General features: G+C 42.6%; 1 protein-coding gene across 3 annotated transcripts in view; it reads left to right on the plus strand.

The window, feature by feature from the left end:
• Positions 1 to 21,899, plus strand: part of LOC117356327 (ATP-dependent 6-phosphofructokinase, muscle type-like) — a 240,359-nt gene that overhangs the window by 119,376 nt on the left and 99,084 nt on the right. For all 3 annotated transcript variants that reach the window (XM_033935393.1, XM_033935395.1, XM_033935394.1), the window contains 3 exons: positions 14,771 to 14,863; positions 16,828 to 16,953; positions 18,215 to 18,279. In XM_033935393.1, the coding sequence (XP_033791284.1) occupies positions 14,771 to 14,863; positions 16,828 to 16,953; positions 18,215 to 18,279 (284 nt within the window). The remainder of the gene's footprint in view (positions 1 to 14,770; positions 14,864 to 16,827; positions 16,954 to 18,214; positions 18,280 to 21,899) is intronic.

Raw genomic sequence — 21,899 nt, forward strand, 5'->3', positions numbered from 1 at the left:
AAGACACCACTATACCCTTAAAAAAAGAACAAGGGAAATAAAAACCATCAAAACCACTAACTCAATAGTAAATGCTGCAACCACCTCCATCCCATGTGCATATCTTAATACCAGATCTGTTAGAAACAAGGCATTCCTCATAAATGACTGGATCACCAGCAAACAAATAGCCTGCCTCTTTCTAACTGAAACTTGGTTACTATCTGAAGATGATCCTATTATATCTGATCTTCTACCAAACAATTTCAAAATCCTTACGTTAAACCGCACAGGAAAAAAAGGAGGAGGATTAGCCATAATCCTTAAAGAAGGATTCGAGTTCGAACTTTTAGATTCTAAAATGACCGACAACCTAGAAATCCTAGCCTGTAAAATCAATAATACCCAGCTAGAAGAATCCTTATCCAGCATACTATTCTACATCCCGCCTAAAAGCTGGCCCAAAGCCAAAGAAGACTTCTGCGAATTCGTCCTGCACAATTCTATCAGCCCCAACTACAACATCATCACAGGGGACATAAATTTACACCTAGACAAAGAGAACAACACAGACGCAATAGAGCTTAAAAACTTCCTAACTCTACTCAACTACAATATCCCCGTACCCACACAAACTCACGAAAAAGGCCATCATTTAGACCTAGTTGCCATGTCCACAAAGGAAAACCTTCACCCAATCATCTCTCTTACTGAAGGCACCTGGCATCACAACATCTGGTCCGACCACTTCACCTATTATTTTAAGCTGATCTCGTCACACCGAAAATCTAAAACACGTCTGATGATAAAAAAAGAACATCAAACAAGAGGTTATATTAATCCAGAAGAATACTGGTCAGAATACAAACCGCATACAGTAATAGAGGAAGGAATAGACTTCTGGGACCACTGGAATACAACCAGTACTTCCATCCTAGATAAAATCGCCCCCATACATAAAAGCAAAAGCAACGCAAACAAATACAACAAATGGTTCGACACCGAACTATTAAAAACGAAACAAACAGCTAGGCGACTAGAAAAGATTTGGAATAAAACAGGAGAACTGACAGACCGCAACAAATGGAGAGCCTACATAAAAATCTACAAACAACTGATAAAAGACAAACGCAAAGCGTTCTACTCCACCAAAATTAACTTATCATGCAAAGGTTCACAAGGAATCAATACAAGAGAGTTATTCAACATAGTCACAAACCTATTTGACACCACCCGCTACACCACACCTGAACACAACACGAAGTTACCCACCGCAAAGGACCTAGCTCTATATTTTGATTCCAAAATTAAAAACCTAAAAAATAACTGTATAAGCAATAACGATGTAACAATCATCCCCAGCAACTACCAAATAGCTAACTCACATGACAATGAAATACCTACAGACATGATCTGGAGTTCCTTTCTAGATCCAGAATGGAATACCTACACCAAACTACAACAAATACTCTAAATCTCACTGCATCCTAGATACGTGCCCTCCGGAGATTATGAAAGCGGCACCACCAGAATTCAAAATATCACTATTACACTACCTAACCCACAACCTAAAAAATGGGACTTTCTTCACTAACAACGGCCACATAATAATAACACCCATCCCAAAAAATAGAAAAGAATCCTCAGCGCTAATAACAAACTACAGACCAATAGCATCTATCCCATTCATTGTAAAAATCATGGAAGGACTAGTACACACCCAACTAATGGACTACTTTAATCAATTCTCTCTCCTGCATGAAACTCAATCCGGCTTTAGAACCCTATTCAATACGGAGACAGTAATCGCTGCCATCCTAGACTATCTGCGCCTATTATTTAGTAAGGGCCTCAACACCCTGATCATGCAATTCGACATGAGCTCTGCATTCAACTTGGAGATCATGAGAAAATGATGCAATGCTTAGACGCCGTTGGTATCAGAGCTGAGGTACTAAACTGGTTTTGTGGCTTCCTCACATCCCGTTCTTACCAGGTACGCTTTAACAACGAACACTCCGACACCTGGAGCAACTCATCCGGAGTGCCACAAGGGTCACCGCTTTCCCCACTGCTTTTCAATATCTACATGTCCTCATTAGGTGTGAAACTAACCCAACTAGGAATAAAACTATTCAGCTACGCAGATGACTTTATGATCATCATCCCATTCGCCAACTCCATCTCGGAAACTATTCCCAAGGCATCTGATGCCATAAATGAGATGGAACAATGGATGACAGATTTCAAGCTCAAGCTCAACCCAGAAAAAACAAAATTCTTCGTTGCCTCCCCTCATCCGCTTGACAATAAAACCCCACTATGCATCAATAAACTCAACTACCCTATTCAGCCCACCATGAAAATACTAGGTGTTATTCTAGACCAATGCCTAACAATGAAGGAACAAGTGGATTCCCTATTCAGAAAAGGTTTCCTTACTCTCTGGAAACTCAGAACCATTAAATCATACTTCGATACGTCAACATTCAGAATCCTAGTGCAATCCCTCATACTGAGTCAGCTTGACTACTGCAACATCGCCTATCTAGCAATCTCACAAAAGAATATGAGATGTCTCCAAATAATGCAAAATACTGCGGTCAGACTTATCTTCGGGCTGAAGAAATTCGACCACGTGACACCCTACTATCGGCAGCTGCACTGGCTACCAACGGAAGCCCGAGTAAGGTTTAAATTTGCCTGCCTCTGCTTCAAAGTACTATATGGCCTGACCCCCAAGTACATAACGGACCTTTTCGCATTTTCTAATAACAAACTCAAGAGAAACACACACCCAAAACTCATTTCCCCTCCAGTTAGAGGCTGCAAAATGGAAAAAAACACCACGAACACCTTCTCTCTCACCAAGCAGTCCTATGGGGCAAAGACCTCCTAGACCAACTGCTTTCGCCCACTACATACAGGGAATTCAGGAAACGCCTAAAAACATACCTGTTCCAGAAATACCTAAACAATTGACCCGCTCTCCCTCTTCCTCCCCCCTCCCTATTCCACCTGAACTTACAGCACTGTTATAAATATAATCTGTTATCTTCATCTTATCGTAACTTTACGTTGCTATTTATCCCCAACAGGTCCTGTCGGACATTACCTACTAAAATGTACATATTACATTTTCGCTCAGCAAATTGTATTTCTATACTATTGCCTCCTGAGGTCTCTGATCTCTGTATTTCCTCTGAATATCTATTTATTGTATTTCGCTGAATGTCCAGCACTCTTGATTGTAAACCGCCTAGAAGTCGCAAGATTGTGGCGGTATAGAAGAATAAAGTTATTATTATTATTATTATTTCTCTAATTTTTCGCTGTACAGCAGCTCCTCCAGCCCCTTAACCATCTTAGTCGCTCTTCTCTGGACCCTTTCGAGTAGTACCGTGTCCTTCTTCAGGTATGGCGACCAGTGCTGGACGCAGTACTCCAGGTGAGGGCGTACCATGGCCCGGTACAGCAGAATGATATCCTTCTCTGATCTGTTCATGATCCCCTTCTATATCATTCCTAGCATTCTGTTTGCCCTTTTTGCTGCCGCCGCACATTGTGTGCACGGTTTCATCGACTTCTCCCTTTCCTGGGAGGTCTCTCCAAGTACTGCCCCGGACATCCTGTATTCATGCATGAGATTTTTGTTACCGACATGCATCACTTTACACTTATCCACATTGAACCTCATCTGCCATGTCGATGCCCATTCCTCGAGCTTGATTATGTCACGTTGCAGATCTTCGCAATCCCCCTGTGTCTTTACTACTCTGAATAACTTCGTATCATCCGCAAATTTAATCACCTCGCTCTTCGTACCTATGTCCAGATCATTTATAAAGATGTTAAAGAGCATGGGTCCAAGCTCCGAGCCCTGCGGCATCCCACTGGTGACGCTCTTCCAGTCCGAGTATTGTCCATTTACCCCCACTCTCTGTTTCCTATGCTCCAGCCAATTTTTAATCCACGTGAGTATTTCACTCTCAATTCCATGGCTTGCAATTTTCCGAAGTAGTCGTTCATGCGGAACCTTGTCGAACGCCTTCTGAAAATCTAGATATACAATGTCGACTGGATCGCCCTTGTCTATCTGTCTGTTTACTCCCTCAAAGAAGTGCAGCAAGTTCGTCAAACACGATCTGCCTTTGCTAAAACCGTGCTGACTGGTCCTCATCAGCCCGTTTCCATCAAGGTGATCAATGATGCTGTCCTTTATCAGTGATTCTACCATATTTCCCGGTACAGAGGTCAGAATCACCAGTCTGTAGTTCCCCGGATCTCCCCTCGAACCTTTCTTGAAGATAGGTGTAACATTCGCTACCTTCCAGTCTTCCGGAATCTTTCACGATTTGATCGACAGATTGGCTATTAGTTGAAGCAGTTCAGCTATGGTCCCTTTCAGTTCCTTGATGACCCTCGGATGGATGCCATCCGGTCCCGGGGATTTATCGCTCTTAAGCCTATCAATCTGCCTACATACCTCCTCTAGACTGACCGTCAATCCTGTCAGCTTTCCGTCTTCGTTTCCAGCATATAGTCTGATGGGTTCCGGTATGCTGTGTACATCTTCGGTAAATACAGATGCAAAAAATGTGTTCAGTTTGTCAGCGATTGCTTTGTCCTCCTTTAGTGCTCCCTTTATTCCATGGTCATCCAACGGTCCCGCCACTTCCTTTGCGGGTCGTTTCCCCTTAATATATCGAAAGAACGGCTTGAAGTTCTTCGCCTCCTTGGCTATTTTTTCCTCGTAGTCTCTTTTGGCCCCTTTTACCGCCTTATGGCACCTGCATTGATGTTGTTTGTGCTTGTTCCAGTTTTCATCCGTTTTTGACCTTTTCCATTCCTTAAATGAAGTTTTCTTGTCTCTGATCGCTTCCTTCACCTCTACAGTGAGCCACGCCGGTTCTTTGTTCTTTTTCCTCTTGGATCCCTTGTTGATACGCGGTATATATTTTGCGCCTCGGTGACTGTGTCCTTAAAAAGGGACCAAGCTTGCTCTAGCATTTTTACAGTGCTTATCCTCTTCTTAATCTTCTTCCCTACCATGAGTCTCATCCCTTCGTAATTCCCATTTCGGAAGTTCAGTGCCGTGGCTGTCGTTTGGACCGATGTTTCTCCCCTGCATCCAGATCAAAGCGGATCAAATTGTGATCACTGCTTCCCATGGTCCCTTCTACTTCTACATCTTGTGCTGGTCCTCGCAGGCCATTTAGAATTAAGTCCAGAATTGCATTTCCTCTAGTATTTTCCTTGACAAGTTGTTCCAGGAAGCAATCGCCTACAGCATCCAAGAACTTGGTCTCTCTAATGTAGCCAGAGATGCCTAGGTTCCAGTCTATTCCAAGATAGTTGAAGTCACCCATGATAACTGTGTTGCCTCCCTTGCAGTTGCGTTTAATCTCGTCTGTCATTTCTCCATCAATTTCTTTGGACTGCCCTGGGGGTCGGTAGTAGATGCCGATCTTCGTTTCTAGGCTATTTGTTCCTGGAATTTTGACCCATAGAGACTCTAACTTATCCGTCAGTTGTGGCATGTTCTCTCCAGCAGATTCAATTTCCTCTTTGACGTACATGGCAACGCCCCCCACCTTTTTGAGCCACTCTGTCTCTGCGGTATAGTTTGTATCCCGGTAGCACAGTGTCCCAGACGTTTTCCTCAGTCCACCATGTTTCCGTGATGCCTATGATGTCAACGTTATCTTTTTGTGCTATGGCTTCTAATTCACCCATCTTATTTGTAAGGCTCCTTGCGTTTGTGTACATACACTTGAGTTTGCAGCTTTTTCCTTTCTTGCATTTCCTTCCCTCTTGTGTCCTTTTCGATCTCTCTTGCCTGTAATCCGGTGAGTCTTTCCCTCTATCTTCTTGCACGGTATCCTCTGGGTATACCAGTTCCCGAACCATCGACTCTCTCTGTCTGTCGACTGCCGGCTTTCCCCTTCTTCCTAGTTTAAAAACTTGTCCACTTCTCTCTTGATTTTGCTTGCAAGTAGCCTCATTCCGTCTCTGCTGAGGTGGAGTCCATCCTTCCTGTAGAGCTTAAGAAAGGATGGGAGACAAAATATACCCGTAGTGAGGGGAAAGCTGATAATAGCGATGGAAAGGATATACTAAAGACTGACTACTAAACAGTGAGAAGCTATACAGTGGTCAGCAATAATACAAAAACAGTAGAAACATTGGCCAATGTAAGTCCACTATGGTACATGTAAGAACTAGAAAAGGTATCACATCACCATACAGTAAGAAATATCCCCATCCCATCACCCCTCCCCCCATTTGCCAGATGAGTAGAAATTATAAATGATATCAATCTCGTAAGAAAAAATAAATAAATCATGCATTCAAAAGGCGACTGCGAGCCATCGGTGTAAGCATAGTCCAAAAAGGTTCCCATATGGTGGTGAACAGTTTTCCCAGTTTCAAAGAGGCTTGCATAATTATTGAGGAACGCCATTGTGATAAGGTAGGTGCAGTCAGCGCCAGCCAATTTTGAAGAATACATTTTTTTCCCTAAAAGCAGTGCATGATGAAGAAAGTCTTGTAATCCCCTAAGTCTTGGATGAGCCACTTGATAACAGCCAAACAACATCAAAGGCGAAGAGCGCCAAACATAGTTCCAAGAGCTTGACACAAAAGATATGATAGATGTCCAAAAAGAAAGAGCATGTGGGCAAGACCAAAACATATGTCCAAGAGAGGCATTAGGACCTGTACGTTTAGGACAGTTACCAGTAGGACACAAAGTCGCAAGAAAAGCCCTGCAAGGTGAAATATATATATGAAACAAAAATTTGTAATGTTGTTCATATTGAAGAGCATTCATGAATTGTACTCTGTGAGTACCCAAACATCGACGAAATTTGGCATCGGACAAATTGCATCCTAAATCTCTATTCCACTTAATCACATAGTGGTCCCACGGAACCTCAAGTGTTTTTTTTCCAATAAAAGTTTATGATAGCCTTGACATATTATACGATTTTATTTGGCACAGCAATGAGAGCACAGAGTCAAATTTCTTCAAATAATAACAAACTTTTATTTATATTAACTGGAGTAGCAGTTCAACAAATAACATACAATTGGAAAAATTATGACAGGTTAAATTATAACTTCTGGTGGAATTCAGTATGCCATATATATAAAATGGAGTGTACATTTGCAACACAAAGAGGTTATATTGATAAGTTTAAGAAGATTTGGGGACCATTAACAGACTTTCGCAATGAATGATACAATTTTCCCATAATAAGATATTTGATAAGAGGGGATGTGGGTGGGTTTATTTTATTCATATCATAATATAAATAATTTGTCATTATATCTTGTATTGTATGCAATTTTCAAAGGAAGGGGAGGGGGTGGGTTTATAATTTGAGTAATAGTTGGTATACTTATTAAGTATTATATACTTTTTCAATATTATAATAAAGGATTATATAATGATACGTTGTATTTACAGTGATGCATGAAGGAATATCAAGTGTGTACTCAATGAAATTGTATAAATTTATGTGATACACTTGTTGTTATATGAAAAATGAATAAAAAACTTAAAACAAAAGTTTATGATAACATTTCAAAGGAACCAGTAAGTAGGCTTCCAGCCAATAGGCATCTGACAGAGCAGTATGAATTAGTCTGGTCGTGGAGCCCTTGGGGAGAGAAGCTATATAGTGTCCTAATTGTAAATAGCTAAAATTATCCCTATTTTCCAAACCATATTTCTGACACAGTATATTAAATAGACTAATGCTTTCTTGTTATGTAAGAACCTGGGACACGTAAACTAACCCCTTCTGGTGCCAGTGCTGAAAACACATGATAGCAAATAAGAAGGTCCAATTTATTTTGTCGAAAGCCTCTTCGGCATCTAAACTTACTACCAAACCCAGGATCTAATCTCTTTGGGCTAAGAACATGGCTAACAAAGTTCGGCAGACATTAAGGACCGAATGTCTGTTTTATAGGAACCCTACTTGATGATCTCCTATGATGGATGGTAAATAGCTGGCCAACTTATTAGCCAATAATTTAGCTAAAATTTTTAAATCAACGTTTATTAATGAAATGGGTCTATAGGACCCCCCCCCACCACCCCATTACAACAATGACCAAAAGATAGAAAAATAGAAACACTGCCAAAGGAACCCAACCCAAAAGAGAATGCAGTAGAGAGTGCTGCCAGCATAACAAGAAAGTTACCAACCATAAAATAGCAGTAAAAAGAACAAGCCACCCAACCAATCTAAAGAAGGAGGTCATAACAAGAACCAAGCAGAAACGGAGCCTTTAGGGCCCTGGACTCTGATGAGCCCCAAAGGATCATGGAGAGGACCTCCCAAAGAAAGAAAATGCACCGGTTTGCGAGTGTTTTGCAAGACGAGCAAAACATTCGTAAAATCGGCGCCTCAGAAACCAAGCGCACTTTGATTTGCGAGCCCCCCCCCCCCCCCCCGGCGAACCGGCACCCTTCCCCCCGCCGCCATCGGGCACCCCCCTCCGCCGCGACCTGAGGTCCCCCCAACCCACCCGAACCCTCTTCTTACTTTGCTGTAGCCTCCGCAGCGGCACCGGCACCAGCATGTCCTGTGTGTGGTGCCGGTGACTGAAGATCTGCTTCCTGTGCGGGCCTTGAGCATGTGCGCATGCTCAAGGCCTGAGAGTTCACGTCGAACATGATCAAGGCCCAGCACAGGAAGCAGATCTTCAGGCACCGGCACCACGCACAGGACATGCTGGTGCCGGTGCCGCTGCGGAGGCTACAGCAAAGTAAGAAGAGGGTTTGGGTGGGTTGGGGGGACCTCAAGTCGCGGCGGGGGGGTGTGGATCGTGGGGGGGGCCTTTGGGGGGAGCAATGCCGGTTCTCGTGGGGGAGGAGCAGCGCTGCTGGCCTCGGGGGGGGAGGGTGGGGGGTGGGAACCTATCAAAGCGAGTTTCCATTATTTCCTATGGGGAAACTCGCTTTGATAAACGAGCATTTTGGATTAGGAGCATGCTCCTGGAACGGATTATGCTCGTAATCCAAGGTACCACTGTATATATAATAATAAGGAAAAGTTATAAAGGAGACCAAAATAAAGGGGGGAGAAGCTGATGATAGGCCACCCCAAGGCCGCAAACCCTTCACCGCTCAGTGCAAATCAAATAGGCAAAGTATTAAGAATCAAACTACAGGTTCTAGGATACAAGGAGTAAATATAAGGACCCCACACGTGCAAAAAAAATTTTGATTGACGCACCCGACCCCTCTCAAGCAGCATCCAAACAAAGCTTTAAAGCAGATGCAGCCAAATTTAAACAAGATTCTCACTTCAAATGGCAACCAATGGAGTCGTTGATAGAAAAGTCTCACATGGTCACATTTTTTTAACCCAAAGATCAAGCGCACTGCTGTGTTTTGTATTACTTGAATACGACTTAAGATTTTCTTATAAGATGCCAAGTAAATGATGTTGCAGTAGTCAAGAGCAGATAGAATTAAGGACTGAACTACTAATCTGAAAGATACTAAGTCAAAATATTTTTTGATAGTTCGAAGTCTCCAGAGAATCACAAAACATCTGGGGTATACCCATCAAGGCCCGGGGCAGTGCCCCTTTTTAGACCACGAATCACTTTTTGCACCTCTAGGGCCTGAAGGGGTCTGTTTAACTTATCAATTGCAGCTGCCGATATGCAAGGGAGCACAGAATAAGCCAAATAGTCTACTATAGAAGGGTCTACCAGATCTACTGAGGTAGCATAAAAATTTTGAAAGTCGTCTTGAAAAAGTTTTGCTATGTCTTACGATTTATGTACACACTGTCCAGTTCTCGCCTTTACAATCAAACAATTTTTATTGATGCAAAAAATCAAATATAATCACCAATGGCAAATTTAGGAATATAGCTAATACTCAAAACCCATCTATTCAGCAAACAAGACCCCTAATGGCCCCTCCCTTGCATATTTACACTTCGCCCGCCCTTGCCTCCCCCCCTGCTCTCCTCCCCCTCATAATAGCTACTCTTCCCTTTCTTCAACAAGCTCTCTCCATACCCTGTCAATTTCGGTTTTCCTGTTACATTATTGTTGATTTGTTTGTAAATCTGCGTGCAAACGTAGATCCTAGCCTAACTGATGTAAACCGCCTAGAACTCACCGGGTATGACGGTATATAAAAATAAAATTATTATTATTATTACAAAGAATATCTAAATTCCTGCATCAATTTCAAATTGTAACATCAGAAGACAGAATAATACAGAAATATTGACACTGCAAGAATGAAAATACAGTAGTGAAAAGTACATAATATAACAGTTCTCGCCTTTAAACTAGAAATATAGCGGGAACCTGCCAGATCTTAGTAAGGAATGCCAACAATCTACCGGGTCTATCCCCATATTTATGAAACTGGTATTTACGATACAGAAGCATATTTTTAGTTCTCTCATGTACAAGAGAGTTTAAAGCCGTTTGAGCAGAAATCCATAAATCTCTGTTGGAGGTAGTTGGCTTCCTTAAATATTGTCGCTTGGAGGCCTGACAACACCTCTCCAGTAGTATAATACCCTATGCAATGCGCTTGTTCTTAGCTGCAGTATATGCTATTATATCACCTCTTAAGATAACCTTGGCTGTCTCCCAAAAAAGAAGGAGATCTTGTTTATGTTGATCATTATAGAGTGAGAATTCTTCCCATTTTTGTTGAACATATTTACCAAAATCATCTTTAAAAAAGTAAGCTGGAAATCTCCAGCCAGAAGATGGCAGGAGACAGCCAGGTAGCTCAAGGGAAAGCCAAACCAAGGCATGGTCAGATACCTCCATAGGACCGATTTCAGCTCTACCCACATAGGAAAATGCTGTTTGAGAAATCAAAATATAATATAATCTAGACCAAGTATTGTGTACTCTGGACAGATGTGTGTAATCCCGATCTAAAGGATGAAGGAGGCACCAGGGGTCAACAAGTGTCAAGGCTGCACATAAATATGGAATGTCCCTAGTGTCCCCTCCCTCCCCCCTGCCAAGGCTGATCTGGACAAACTATCTAAGGTACCATCCAGGACCTGATTTAAATCTCCCACCAATAACAAAGGAGTATCTTGCAATCCTGTAAAGATAGAACGACTATAGGTATTGGGGACATAAACATTCAATAATCGAAATACAGTGCCATGCATATTAACCTGCAAAAGTATATAACATCCCTAATTGTTTGAATGCAACACCTTAATTTCACATTGTAAATTTTTTTATATCAAGATGGCGACTCCCACTCATTTGTGGGCCAAGGAGGAAAAATACACCTCCCCCACCCAAGAATGACATATCTTATGATGTTCAGTATTGGTCAATTTCATCTCCTGCAGACTGGAAATATCCACCTTATGATGTTTCAAAAGCTGTAAAATTTCTGTTCTTTTCACAGGAGACGAAATACCTGGCACGTTCCAAGAAAAAAAGCTTACATCCCTGCGCCATCAAAGCAGCCTCTTCTTAATGGCATGCTCAAACATGAAATCAGAAATAACATCTGCCCCCCCCCCAGAGCCCAGCCCCTCACCAGGAAGCACCCAGAACACAAAAACCAATCACTCTGTGCCCAGAAATAAAATGAAAATCAATAAAGCAACAACAGCCCACAGAGCCTACACAGTACAAAACTCATCTGGTATATTCCCACTCCCCCACCCGCTAACCCAGACCCACCCCGAAAATCTTCCATTCGCACAAGCCCCACAAACATCCCCCAACATTCACACAAACCTCCCCCCCAAGTAAAATTCAAAACATATCCGATCACAACAAGAAATTGAAAAGTAAGATCATTATATAGCCAAGTATCAGCCATCCAGAACATTGTAGGACAGCACAGCTGCGAAAAAAATTCACCCCTCCCCCCCATATCATTGGAACATCACGATTTCTCTCTGGCATTCAAATTCAATGATGACAAAAAGTCCTGCGCCACCTCAAAGGTCTCATAAGTCACCCATTTCCCCGCTGTGAAAATCTTCGATATTGCAGGGGATAGAAACATAAATCTGATCTACTTTGCTGCCAACGCAGCACAGATTGGATTAAATTTTCAGCTGCAGTCTTACAGAGCAGGTGGAAAGTCCTGAAAGATTTTGACCGGAGATCCCTCATACATAAGTGAATCACACTTTTCTTTAGATCCCTGGAGAATCTCAGTCTTATAGACATAATTCAATAGCTTAGCAATCACAATTCTTGTGATTGCCAAGCTATTGAATTATGTCCATGAGACTGTGCGTGTTATCCTTTCTTCGACGACCTACCCAATGGGTTCTCTCGATGCAAATAGACAAGTAGAAAGCAAAAATTTCTGTGTAAGCCAGGCCTCAAGTTTAACAGTCAGAACAAAATGTTCTGGGAGGCCTTAAATTGCAATGACGAGAGCGATTTTCCAAGTTGTCAAGCTTAACACATAGTCTTTAGGTTGTTTCTGTAATCGCTGAACCTGGGGGGGAAACTGCAGTCTCAGCATCTTCCAAAGCAGACACCTTCTTTTCTAACTCATCAGTTCTACTCGTTGTTTCTACCAGCAAAGTTTCCATATGCTTCATTTGAGTAAAGAGATGTTTGAATTTAGGTTCCAGTGCCATCACTACTGTCGACTTAAGTTGTTCCAGCTGCAATGGGGAAAATTGGACTACCGCATCATCCACAGCATGCGGCGCCATTTTGTCCTCGAGGGTGTGTCCATTTTCTTTGAGAGTTTAGTTGCCATCTGTGCTGCCAGTTGAGCAAGATATCTATCCATAAAGAGGTTAGTGGGGCGTTCGCCACTCAGTAGGAAGCCGATTTAACAGAATTCTATGCAAATATAACAAGCCAGGCTGCGGGGACCCGAGAATCAAGCTAAAGCACGTCCACTCAGTTAAGTGCATCACGTAATCTCCACCAGTGTACTGTCACTTTAAACTTCTTCAAAAGTCTCAAGCAGAGGAGAACTGTTCGATGCTTTGAACTATGAACAGACACCAAGAGATTGTCTAAAGCTGCCATTTCATAACTTAAGGAAGGATGCCATGTTCAAAAATTGGGAGGCTCCACTGTTAATTCCTGTAGCTCTTAGGAAATCATGTCCAGGGTTCGACAAGCTTCAGTTACCAATCTCTTCAGGTGGACTCTGCTTTAAAAAAGGCTAGCAGGTCTAGAACTTATGCTAGCTCTCCTCCAGGATGAGAGGGAAGAAATTTAGACCAGTTTGGACATCGTTTATTTCAAAATTTCATGCTTACCAGCCACATACTAAGTTACAATTTTTACATTACCTATTTGAAATCTTTGGTCTAGCAGTTGTCCCAATATGAGTAATGCATCCCTGATGCATAACTTTCCAATTTCCAGCACATTACAACCAATTTATTGGAGACCAGGAAATTTATGGCTAGATCAGTTTTCAACGCCTTTGATGTGACTTCTAGAGCATCGGCCCTCTCCATATCAATGAGGAGAGAGGCTTGGTTGCAGGTTTCAGCCCTGGACCAAAATGTACAGAATCGGTTGACCAACATTCCATGTTAGGGAGATGAGCTTAGGAGGCCATGCAAAAAATCACCAGGCATGAGCAGTCTGTCAACACTCTGCTTCCAAAGCTCAGCCTCCCAGACATTATTTCAATCCCAGAAACACTTCTTCCTCCTATACCAGAAGGAAATACATACCATCTTCCTCTATATCCAGAGGTCTCAAAAGACCCAGCCTCAACTACAATAAAAAAAACCTCAATAATCCTTTTGACCTGCTTTTAGAGAGCTTAGCCAGTATCCTATAGTCCAGGGGCAGGGAACTCCGGTCCTCGAAAGCTGTATTCCAGTCAGGTTTTCAGGATTTCCCCAATGAATATGCATGAGATCTATTTGCATGCACTGCTTTCAATGCATATTCATTGAGAAAATCCTGAAAACCGAACTGGAATACGGCTCTCAAGGTCCGGAGTTCCCTACCCCTGCTATAGTCTCTACCTCACACTCTTCCCATCGAGGAACATCTCACCCATTTCCACCAACATTGGGCCCTTCATTACATCAGACAAGTTGGGTCCTACAAATTGTGAGACAGGGCTACGTTCATCATCTGCAAAGCATACCCCCAATCAGTCTTCCAAAAGATTCTTCCAGTGGTCAGGGGGAAAAGTAAAGAGAGATGGAGAACAATGCAGTTTATGGCAATAGGCAAAACATGCCACATGTTGGACATAGCGGTTTCCCTGGCCATTGGAAGCATTGGTTTTTAGAATTTTGGCTAAAAGGATCGTGTACCTGTACATGGAAATTGAGTAAGATTTGGTGGTGGAGGTGGATCACCAGATTGCACAACCCTGCCCCATCTAAATAGTTGCTTTATAAACATTAAGCATGACTATGGAATTGAAATGCATCTCTAGCTGATAAGACATGAGTGGTGCCATAGATTCATTGCAGTGATCACGGACATCAAAAGCATTTTTGACAGACACAGCAACCAGGGAAGCCAGGGTTCAAATCCTATCCCTTTGATCTTGGACAAATAACTTATCCCTCCATTGCCTTAGCTACAAATCTAGACTGGAAGTTCCCCAGGGACAGGAAAATAACTGCTGTACCTAAATATAACTTAACTACAACTGAAAAATGTATGAGCTAAATGTAAACAAATAAGCCTTTTTTAATTTAGCTTAACATTTAATGGATAATCATTATCTCTCTTTCTGTGGATTGTTAACCACAAAGAGTAAGAAATGTTGGTATGATGAGTGCTGCTTTTGTGTATGTTTTGGCAGCTGGTGGTAAAACGTCTTGGGTATGATACCAGAGTTACTGTCCTTGGTCATGTGCAGCGTGGTGGGACACCATCAGCCTTTGACCGAATCTTGGTAAGGAACAATCCATACACTCAGCAGCTCAGGACTGAGGAATGAATGAAACTGTGGTAGAAGAATTACTATCAAATTTGCACATAGAAGTTTAGTAAATTCTTTCTAGACCAAAACAATGTGCTAGGATTTAGAAGTCATTAAAGGCTAGATGCACTAAAGTCAGTCAGTAATATTGACTGGATCACTGTTGGCTGATTTTCTGGCCAATTTTGGAACAGCGATCGATATGCTATCAAGTTTGCATGTAAACCTGCCAGATCAATTGCTCAGTGAGCGATTGACACATCCGCAGAGCCCTCACAGCAATGACAGGGGAAGCAGCCTCCTGTCACTGCTGTTAGGGCTTCTTTTTTTTTAATGGTACAGATATAGTATGTGTGTTAAACACGCACAATCTGCCCCATTTTTAAAAAAAAGAAAAAAGCTTCCCCCACGCTGATGGCCTTCCCCATTGACCCCCCTCCCCCATAAACAGGCACCGCAGTTCCCTTCCCGGGCAGCATAAATGGCAGGAGAGATGCCTACTCCCTCCTGCCTGGCCGAATACCCCCACGCCATGCCCCCACCTGGTCCTGGACTCCGCACCACCGACCCCCCCTCCCCCAATCATCCCTTACCCTCCTCCCTTCCTCCTGAAAAAAAAGGCAGGAGGGATGCCCACTCCTCCTGCAACTGGATGTTTTTCCAAACCCCACCCCCACTCCTCAACACCCCCCTCGTACCTTCGGTAGACATTGGGAGCTGGAGGGAAGCACGTCCCTCCTGCTTCAAGCCCCGCCCATGGAAAATGATGGGCCTTCCCCGGTGCACTGGGCGATGTACAGGGAGGAGCCTAAGGCCCTGACTGGCTCAGATGCCTAAGGCCCCTCCACCAATCAGGGTCTCGGCTCCGCCCTCTGTAACCCATGTGATGCATGGGGAGGGGCCTAAGGTCCTGATTTGCTCAGACCTTAGGCTTCTCCCTGTACATCACATGGGATAGAAAGGGAGGAGCCTAAGGCCCTGATTAGCTCATCACATGGTGCATCGGGAAGGGGAGGGCCCGTTACTTTCCATGGTCAGAGCTTAGAGTTGAAGGGACATGCTTCCCTTCAGCTTCCAACGTCTAGCTATAGCAGGTGGAGTTTTGGGGAGCATCCAGTGGCAGGAGGGAGTGGGCATCCCGCCTGCCTTTTTTATTTTTTGGAGGGTGATGAAGGGGGTCTCCATTGGCAGAAAGGAGTGGGCATCTTTCCTGTCCTTTTTTTTTTTTTCAGGATGAAGGGGGTGGGGGGGTTTCCCAGTGCTGTGTTCATCGGGGGTCATTGGGGAGGGCCGTCACCGATGATGGGGGACTTTTTAAAAAAAAAAAAATTATGGGACAGATATTTTGCGTATATAACACCCACGCAAAATATCTGTGCCATTGAAATAAAGCAGACAGACCTGTCTGTAACACAGTTGGTTTTTTCCAATAGCTAAAACCCCTTTTTGTTTGGTTATTTTTTTTTTTGCATAGCCAAGCAATGTTAGTGCACCAATTGCTTGGCTACTTTGTATGGGGTTTTAGCTAATTTGCATGGCCAGATCAGAAAGTGGGCGGTCGAGGGGGAAAAACATGCAGTGAGCCGTTTTGTGCATCGGTTCGGTAAAAACAATGGTCGCTAAAGCTGTGAAAACAGGTTTAGCGACGATCGCCGACTTTAATGCATCTAGAACATTTGAATTTCTTTAATATGGAGTTTATTTTTAGGGACTTCAAGTTTTGTAATATGTACAATACAATAGAGCTAAATTATTATAGATTTGATTTAGCTTTAAGCAGTAAGGAACTATTGCAGTATTTAAGGCCAGTGGTGTGGAGAATGATGAAAAAATGTGAGGCCAGCTGTGGGATAATGAATGAAATTCATTAAGAGTGTCTGTATGATTGATGCAACAGCAATGAGAACCTTGAACACTGCATATGATATTGTCTCTAGGGAAGCAGAATGGGTGTTGAAGCTGTTATGGCTTTATTGGAGGGGAGTCCCGACACCCCAGCATGTGTTGTCAGCCTCTCTGGAAACCAAGCAATCCGGTTACCACTCATGGAATGTGTGCAAGTAGTAAGTCTTTCCTGTTGTCCTCTTTAGCAAAACTGTACTGCTGTGACTATTTCTCACAGGCAGGGGAAAGGGTTGTAAGTAGGCACTCCCAGCATTAGAATTTGCAGCCCCAAAACAAATGGGAGCTCTTCTGTCTTTCTATACTGGTGGCTCTCATAAAAACCAAAAATATGGATAGAAAAATAACCTTGAAACTAAAAATGGCTCATGCTACCAACTATTCCCACATCCCTGAGGGTGTGTATTGAGTTTTTCAGTTCTGAAAACACAGCCCCAAACAGGCCTAACCAGTGAAGGAGATCAGAGCCAGCATTGGCACATAATATGTATATTTGGTGCCACTACCTTTTAAGCCAGGGGTGGGCAACCTCAGTCCTTGAGGGCCACAGTCCAGTTGGGTTTTCATAATTTCCCCAATGAATATGCATGATCCATTGTATGCAAATAGATCTCATCCATATTCGAGGACCGAGATTGTCCACTCTTGTTTTAAGCAGTGGTTCTGAATATATGTGTTAAGCGGTGCCTGCCCCAGCACTATCCAGATAGATTTAGGCCTGAGCCTAAATGTATCTGGATAATTTCTGCATTTAGGACTACATTCTATAAAAGATGCCCAAAAAGTGCATGGGTGTATATAATGCTAGTTTATTAGGCAAGTGCTCCAGGATTAGTTCATTCAAACTTTAAATATTAAGATACGAGAAGCACTTTAAATCGCACCTAAAGCTTTTTGGGCAGCCAGAGCAGTTGTAACACAGAGGGGTCATCTGATTTCTCAGCCTCTACCCCTTCACTATGCAACTTACTATGTTTTGCACTAGTTGTAGTTGTCATAGATCTTTCTTTGTCAAACCACTAAAAATAAGTTATATTGTACCAATGCTAGTGAGTGAACACTGAGCTTAGGATCATCCAGTAATATAAATACTGCCTCAATTGTCAAACAGTTCATAGATAGATGATTAAATTAACACATTCAGTTCTGAGTCAAGATAAATACCCATGTCCCTGACCTGATTAATCAACCATCTTAATACGATCACTTGGCCTAAATAGCTCTGTCCATATCCATAATATTTCCATTTTGGTAGCTCTTTGTCCTCTGATTTGTCTAGTTCCCATTTAGAGGTTCAGTTTCCACAATTGGTCAAATCTCACCATCCTATTATAAAGATGTTATCACCTTGATACCATTCCAATAACAGCACAGTAGTTTGATGTTGTTTTGATGATTTTTTTTCTGCTCTATTGATAACAGACTAAGGATGTCACGAAAGCAATGAATGAGAGAAGGTTCCAAGATGCCTTGAAGCTAAGAGGAAGGTGAGGGTGTGCAAAAAGCATGTTCTGTGAAGACAGCAGTAGAACAGCTGGTAAACGACAATTTGACTGTTTTTTGGGATGGGGGGTGTTTTGTTGTTTTTTTTTTTTTGTTTGTTTGTTTTTTTGCTTTTCAGATATTTTTAATTTTTAAAAGGCCTGCACTTTGGGACATTCATTCTGGTCCTGCCCTATAATACAGCGCTTCTGGAGCCGTATAGTCTCTTACATGTCCAGCTTGCTTGGGAGAGTACTAAGGAGCACACCGGCCCAGATGGTTCTAGATTTGCCTGAGGATTATGGCCACTTAACTCTATGTAGGAAAATGAGCCTGTTGGCCTGTAAATGTATCTTTCAATATTGGACGGTTCAGGACCCTCTGGCGTTCTGGCATTGGCAGAACCAGTTGCATCAGTTGGCTACCTGGGAGGCAAGGGATGCTGGGGGGTCACGGAAGAGGAAGCTTTTGTTCCTGAATATCTGGGAACCCTATTTGCACCCAAAGGGCCTTAGTGCTATATTAAGGTGGTTGCCTTAATCTAGGCAGTATGCAGTTGACTGGGTGGAGAGTCCCAAGAGGGTGGGGTGGAGAGTGCCTGGGGGGGTCAGTTTTAGGGGGTTAGGTTCTATTGGTAGTTGATTTTGGATTTGGGCTTTTGGGTGGGGGAGGGGGAGGGGGGTTTATGGTTTTGTATGTTTATCCTAGGATTTCTGTTTGTTGTTCACATGGGGGGAGGGTTGATGGATGGTTTGCTCCAGGGCCCTGATTTTTGGTGTTAGTGTCTCTGGACCTAGGCCTTTCGATGGATTAGTTAGGTAGATGACTTTGTATTATGTACCTATAAAATGTTGATGACTGTTGTGGAAGCTGCTCCAGTGTCCCTTACTTGACTTTGTTATCATCTGTCTGCTTTCTCTGTTTTCATCAATAAAATCGTTTGAACATAATTTTTAAAAGGCCTGGCTTCACCTGCAGCTCTATCTGCTCAGGAGTGATCACAGGCAGAGAATATTTAAAGGCTTCCCCTTGCTTAACAGTTTAAGCCATTTCAGATTTTTACATTGAACATCTTCAGCAACCTAAGGTTATTTGTTTAGTGTAGTAAAAAAAAATCCTAAGTTGCTGCATTATAAATACTGTACATCAATATGATTGGTACACATGTGAACACAGGATGTATGGTGTACATTCTGCACCAGCATCCCTTCCTTTTTTCCTGTTGCTGGTATTATTAGTACACTAGCATTCAAAATCAGGTTGGGCCTGAGATAGAGGAGCAGTGGAGCAAGAATCGGAGCAATAAGAACATTGCTGCCAGTGCTGATTGTACTAAGCCATAGCTGTGCCCCTCTGCAACTTGCCCACTGGCTTCTCCAGACTCTCCATTGCTGCTAGTGAGAGGAGATGGTAGGTTGGGAGCACTTTTTGCACTCCTCCATATTTGTATTCTCTGCAGCCACACTTCTCATACAGCCCTTAGTATAACACTGGCCAGTCCAGATCTTGCTGAGTGGAAGAGGACCAAAATTTGTCAATGAACAATCAGACTGAAAAAGTTTTTACATGTTGTGGAAATTGCGTACAATCAGATCATATTTTAACATCTCCTCTTTCAGATTATTAGTGCAATCCTTAGATTTGAGTATCGGATTATTGCAACATTATTTACTTCTCAGGTTATCAAAAACACCTACCGTGTTTCCCCAAAAATAAGCTCTAGCATGATTTTCGGGGTAGGTCCTAATATAAGTCCTACCCCTAAAATAAGCCCTAGTTGGATTGACCCCCGAACCTCTCCCAAATGTCCCTGACACTCCCTGATTCACTGGTGGCAGCGCTTTCTCCCCCCCCCCCATTGTGCAGCATCTTTCCTCCCCTCTCACCCATCCCCTTGCATAGCATCTTTCCATCCCTCCTTCCCATCCTGCACAGCAGAACCCCACCAACCCTCCCAAGCAAGGCCGACATACCTCTGTTCCAAACAGCGGCGGCAGCACTGAACATGCTGCTTCGGAGCCTTCCCCACCAGGGCCTTCCCATCCCTCTGCCGCATCACTGATGATGTCGTCAGTGATGCAGCACATGGGAAGGCCAAACTTAAAACCTTCCTCTTTAAAGATGCCTTTATTCTTTAGTATTAGCTTCATCCTCTTAATTCCTTGATTCATGTGAAGCTTTGAAACATCTAATACTTCTTTTGAAATGATTCCCTTCCTAATGTTTTTGCCACTCCCCATTTACCGTCCTTTTTTATTAATTTTACTTCGATGTATTTTAAACAGCCTTTCCCTCCCCTACTTTCCTTCCGTTTCATGTACGTTAATCTGAATTCGTCTAGTATTTTTTAATATTTGATAAAATATTGCTTTTATTTACCTATTTTAATTGTCCCTTACAATCTTTTTATATTGTACACTGTCTAGACATTTGTTTTGATAGACGGTATATCAAAAATAAAGAAACTTGAAACTGCCACTGTTTGCAACGAAGGTATGTCGGCCTCGCAGTGGGAGAATCGTCGGGGGTTCTGCTGCACGGGAGGATGGGAGGGAGAGATGGAAAGATGCTGCGCAGGGGGATGGGTTGACAGGGTTGTCAGGGTTCTGCGGAACAGGAGGAAATGGCTTCATATTATCTGTACAATACCCCAATATTTGTGAATATCGCCCACTGCAGCAGTCCTGGGATTTCTAGCCCCAAATGCTAGCTTTAGTTGGGCTGCGACACCCAAACATTGAGTGTAACAGTCTTTTAAAAGTTGTCAAAATGGTGCCAGACACACTTCACACAACAGGAAGTCGTGAGGACAAGATGTCAGAAATCCAGCCAAGGTTGTACAGTTCAAAAAGTCACTTTATTGATGAATATGTCACAATAACTGAAAGAAACACTTCAGCACAGGCTTCCATTACAGTAAACAGGCAAGTGGCTTATCCTTTGGAGCTGTTTGATATTGTAGTTAGTTACCTCAAAAAAGCTCATGTATTATCTGTTCCACAAAGATCTCAAGACTTATTTCAGAAATTTTATAACATCTGAAATTTAGTTTGTTTAAGGATGATCTGTAATTTGTTTAACCATTTAAAACTCTATTTTATAGGGAAGATGTGGCATACAAGAACAATGCTTAGATTAGATTAGATCTAACACAACACAATGAAATTGCTTTCAGGGTTCTGGTGCAAGGGAGGGGTAGAAAGATGCTGCACAAGGAGATGGGTGAGAGATGATTGTTGTACTCACAAAAAAAGAAGACATCCCCTGAAAATAAGCCTTAATGTGTTTTTTGGACTCAAAATTAATATAAGACAGTCTTATTTTCAGAGAAACATGGTTGTAGATTATGGATTATTCAAAATACTAAACTAAACTAAACCTTGGGTTTATATACCGCACCTTCTCCACAACGTGGAGCTCGGCACGGTTTACAGAAGTTGGGACAGAACGTAACTCCAATGGAATTATAGAAGTAAGTATAAAAAGAGGTAAAAGGGCTTAGTGTACCAGAGAGGGAAAGAAAAGTTACATTTTAGAGAATAGCCAAGTTTTCAGATGCTTACGGAATAGTTGAAGGGAGCTCAAGTTGCGAAGTGGGGAGGTAAGGTTATTCCAGAGCTCAGTG

The sequence above is a fragment of the Geotrypetes seraphini genome, chromosome 3 (assembly GCF_902459505.1).
Source record: "Geotrypetes seraphini chromosome 3, aGeoSer1.1, whole genome shotgun sequence".
NCBI lineage: Eukaryota > Metazoa > Chordata > Amphibia > Gymnophiona > Dermophiidae > Geotrypetes > Geotrypetes seraphini.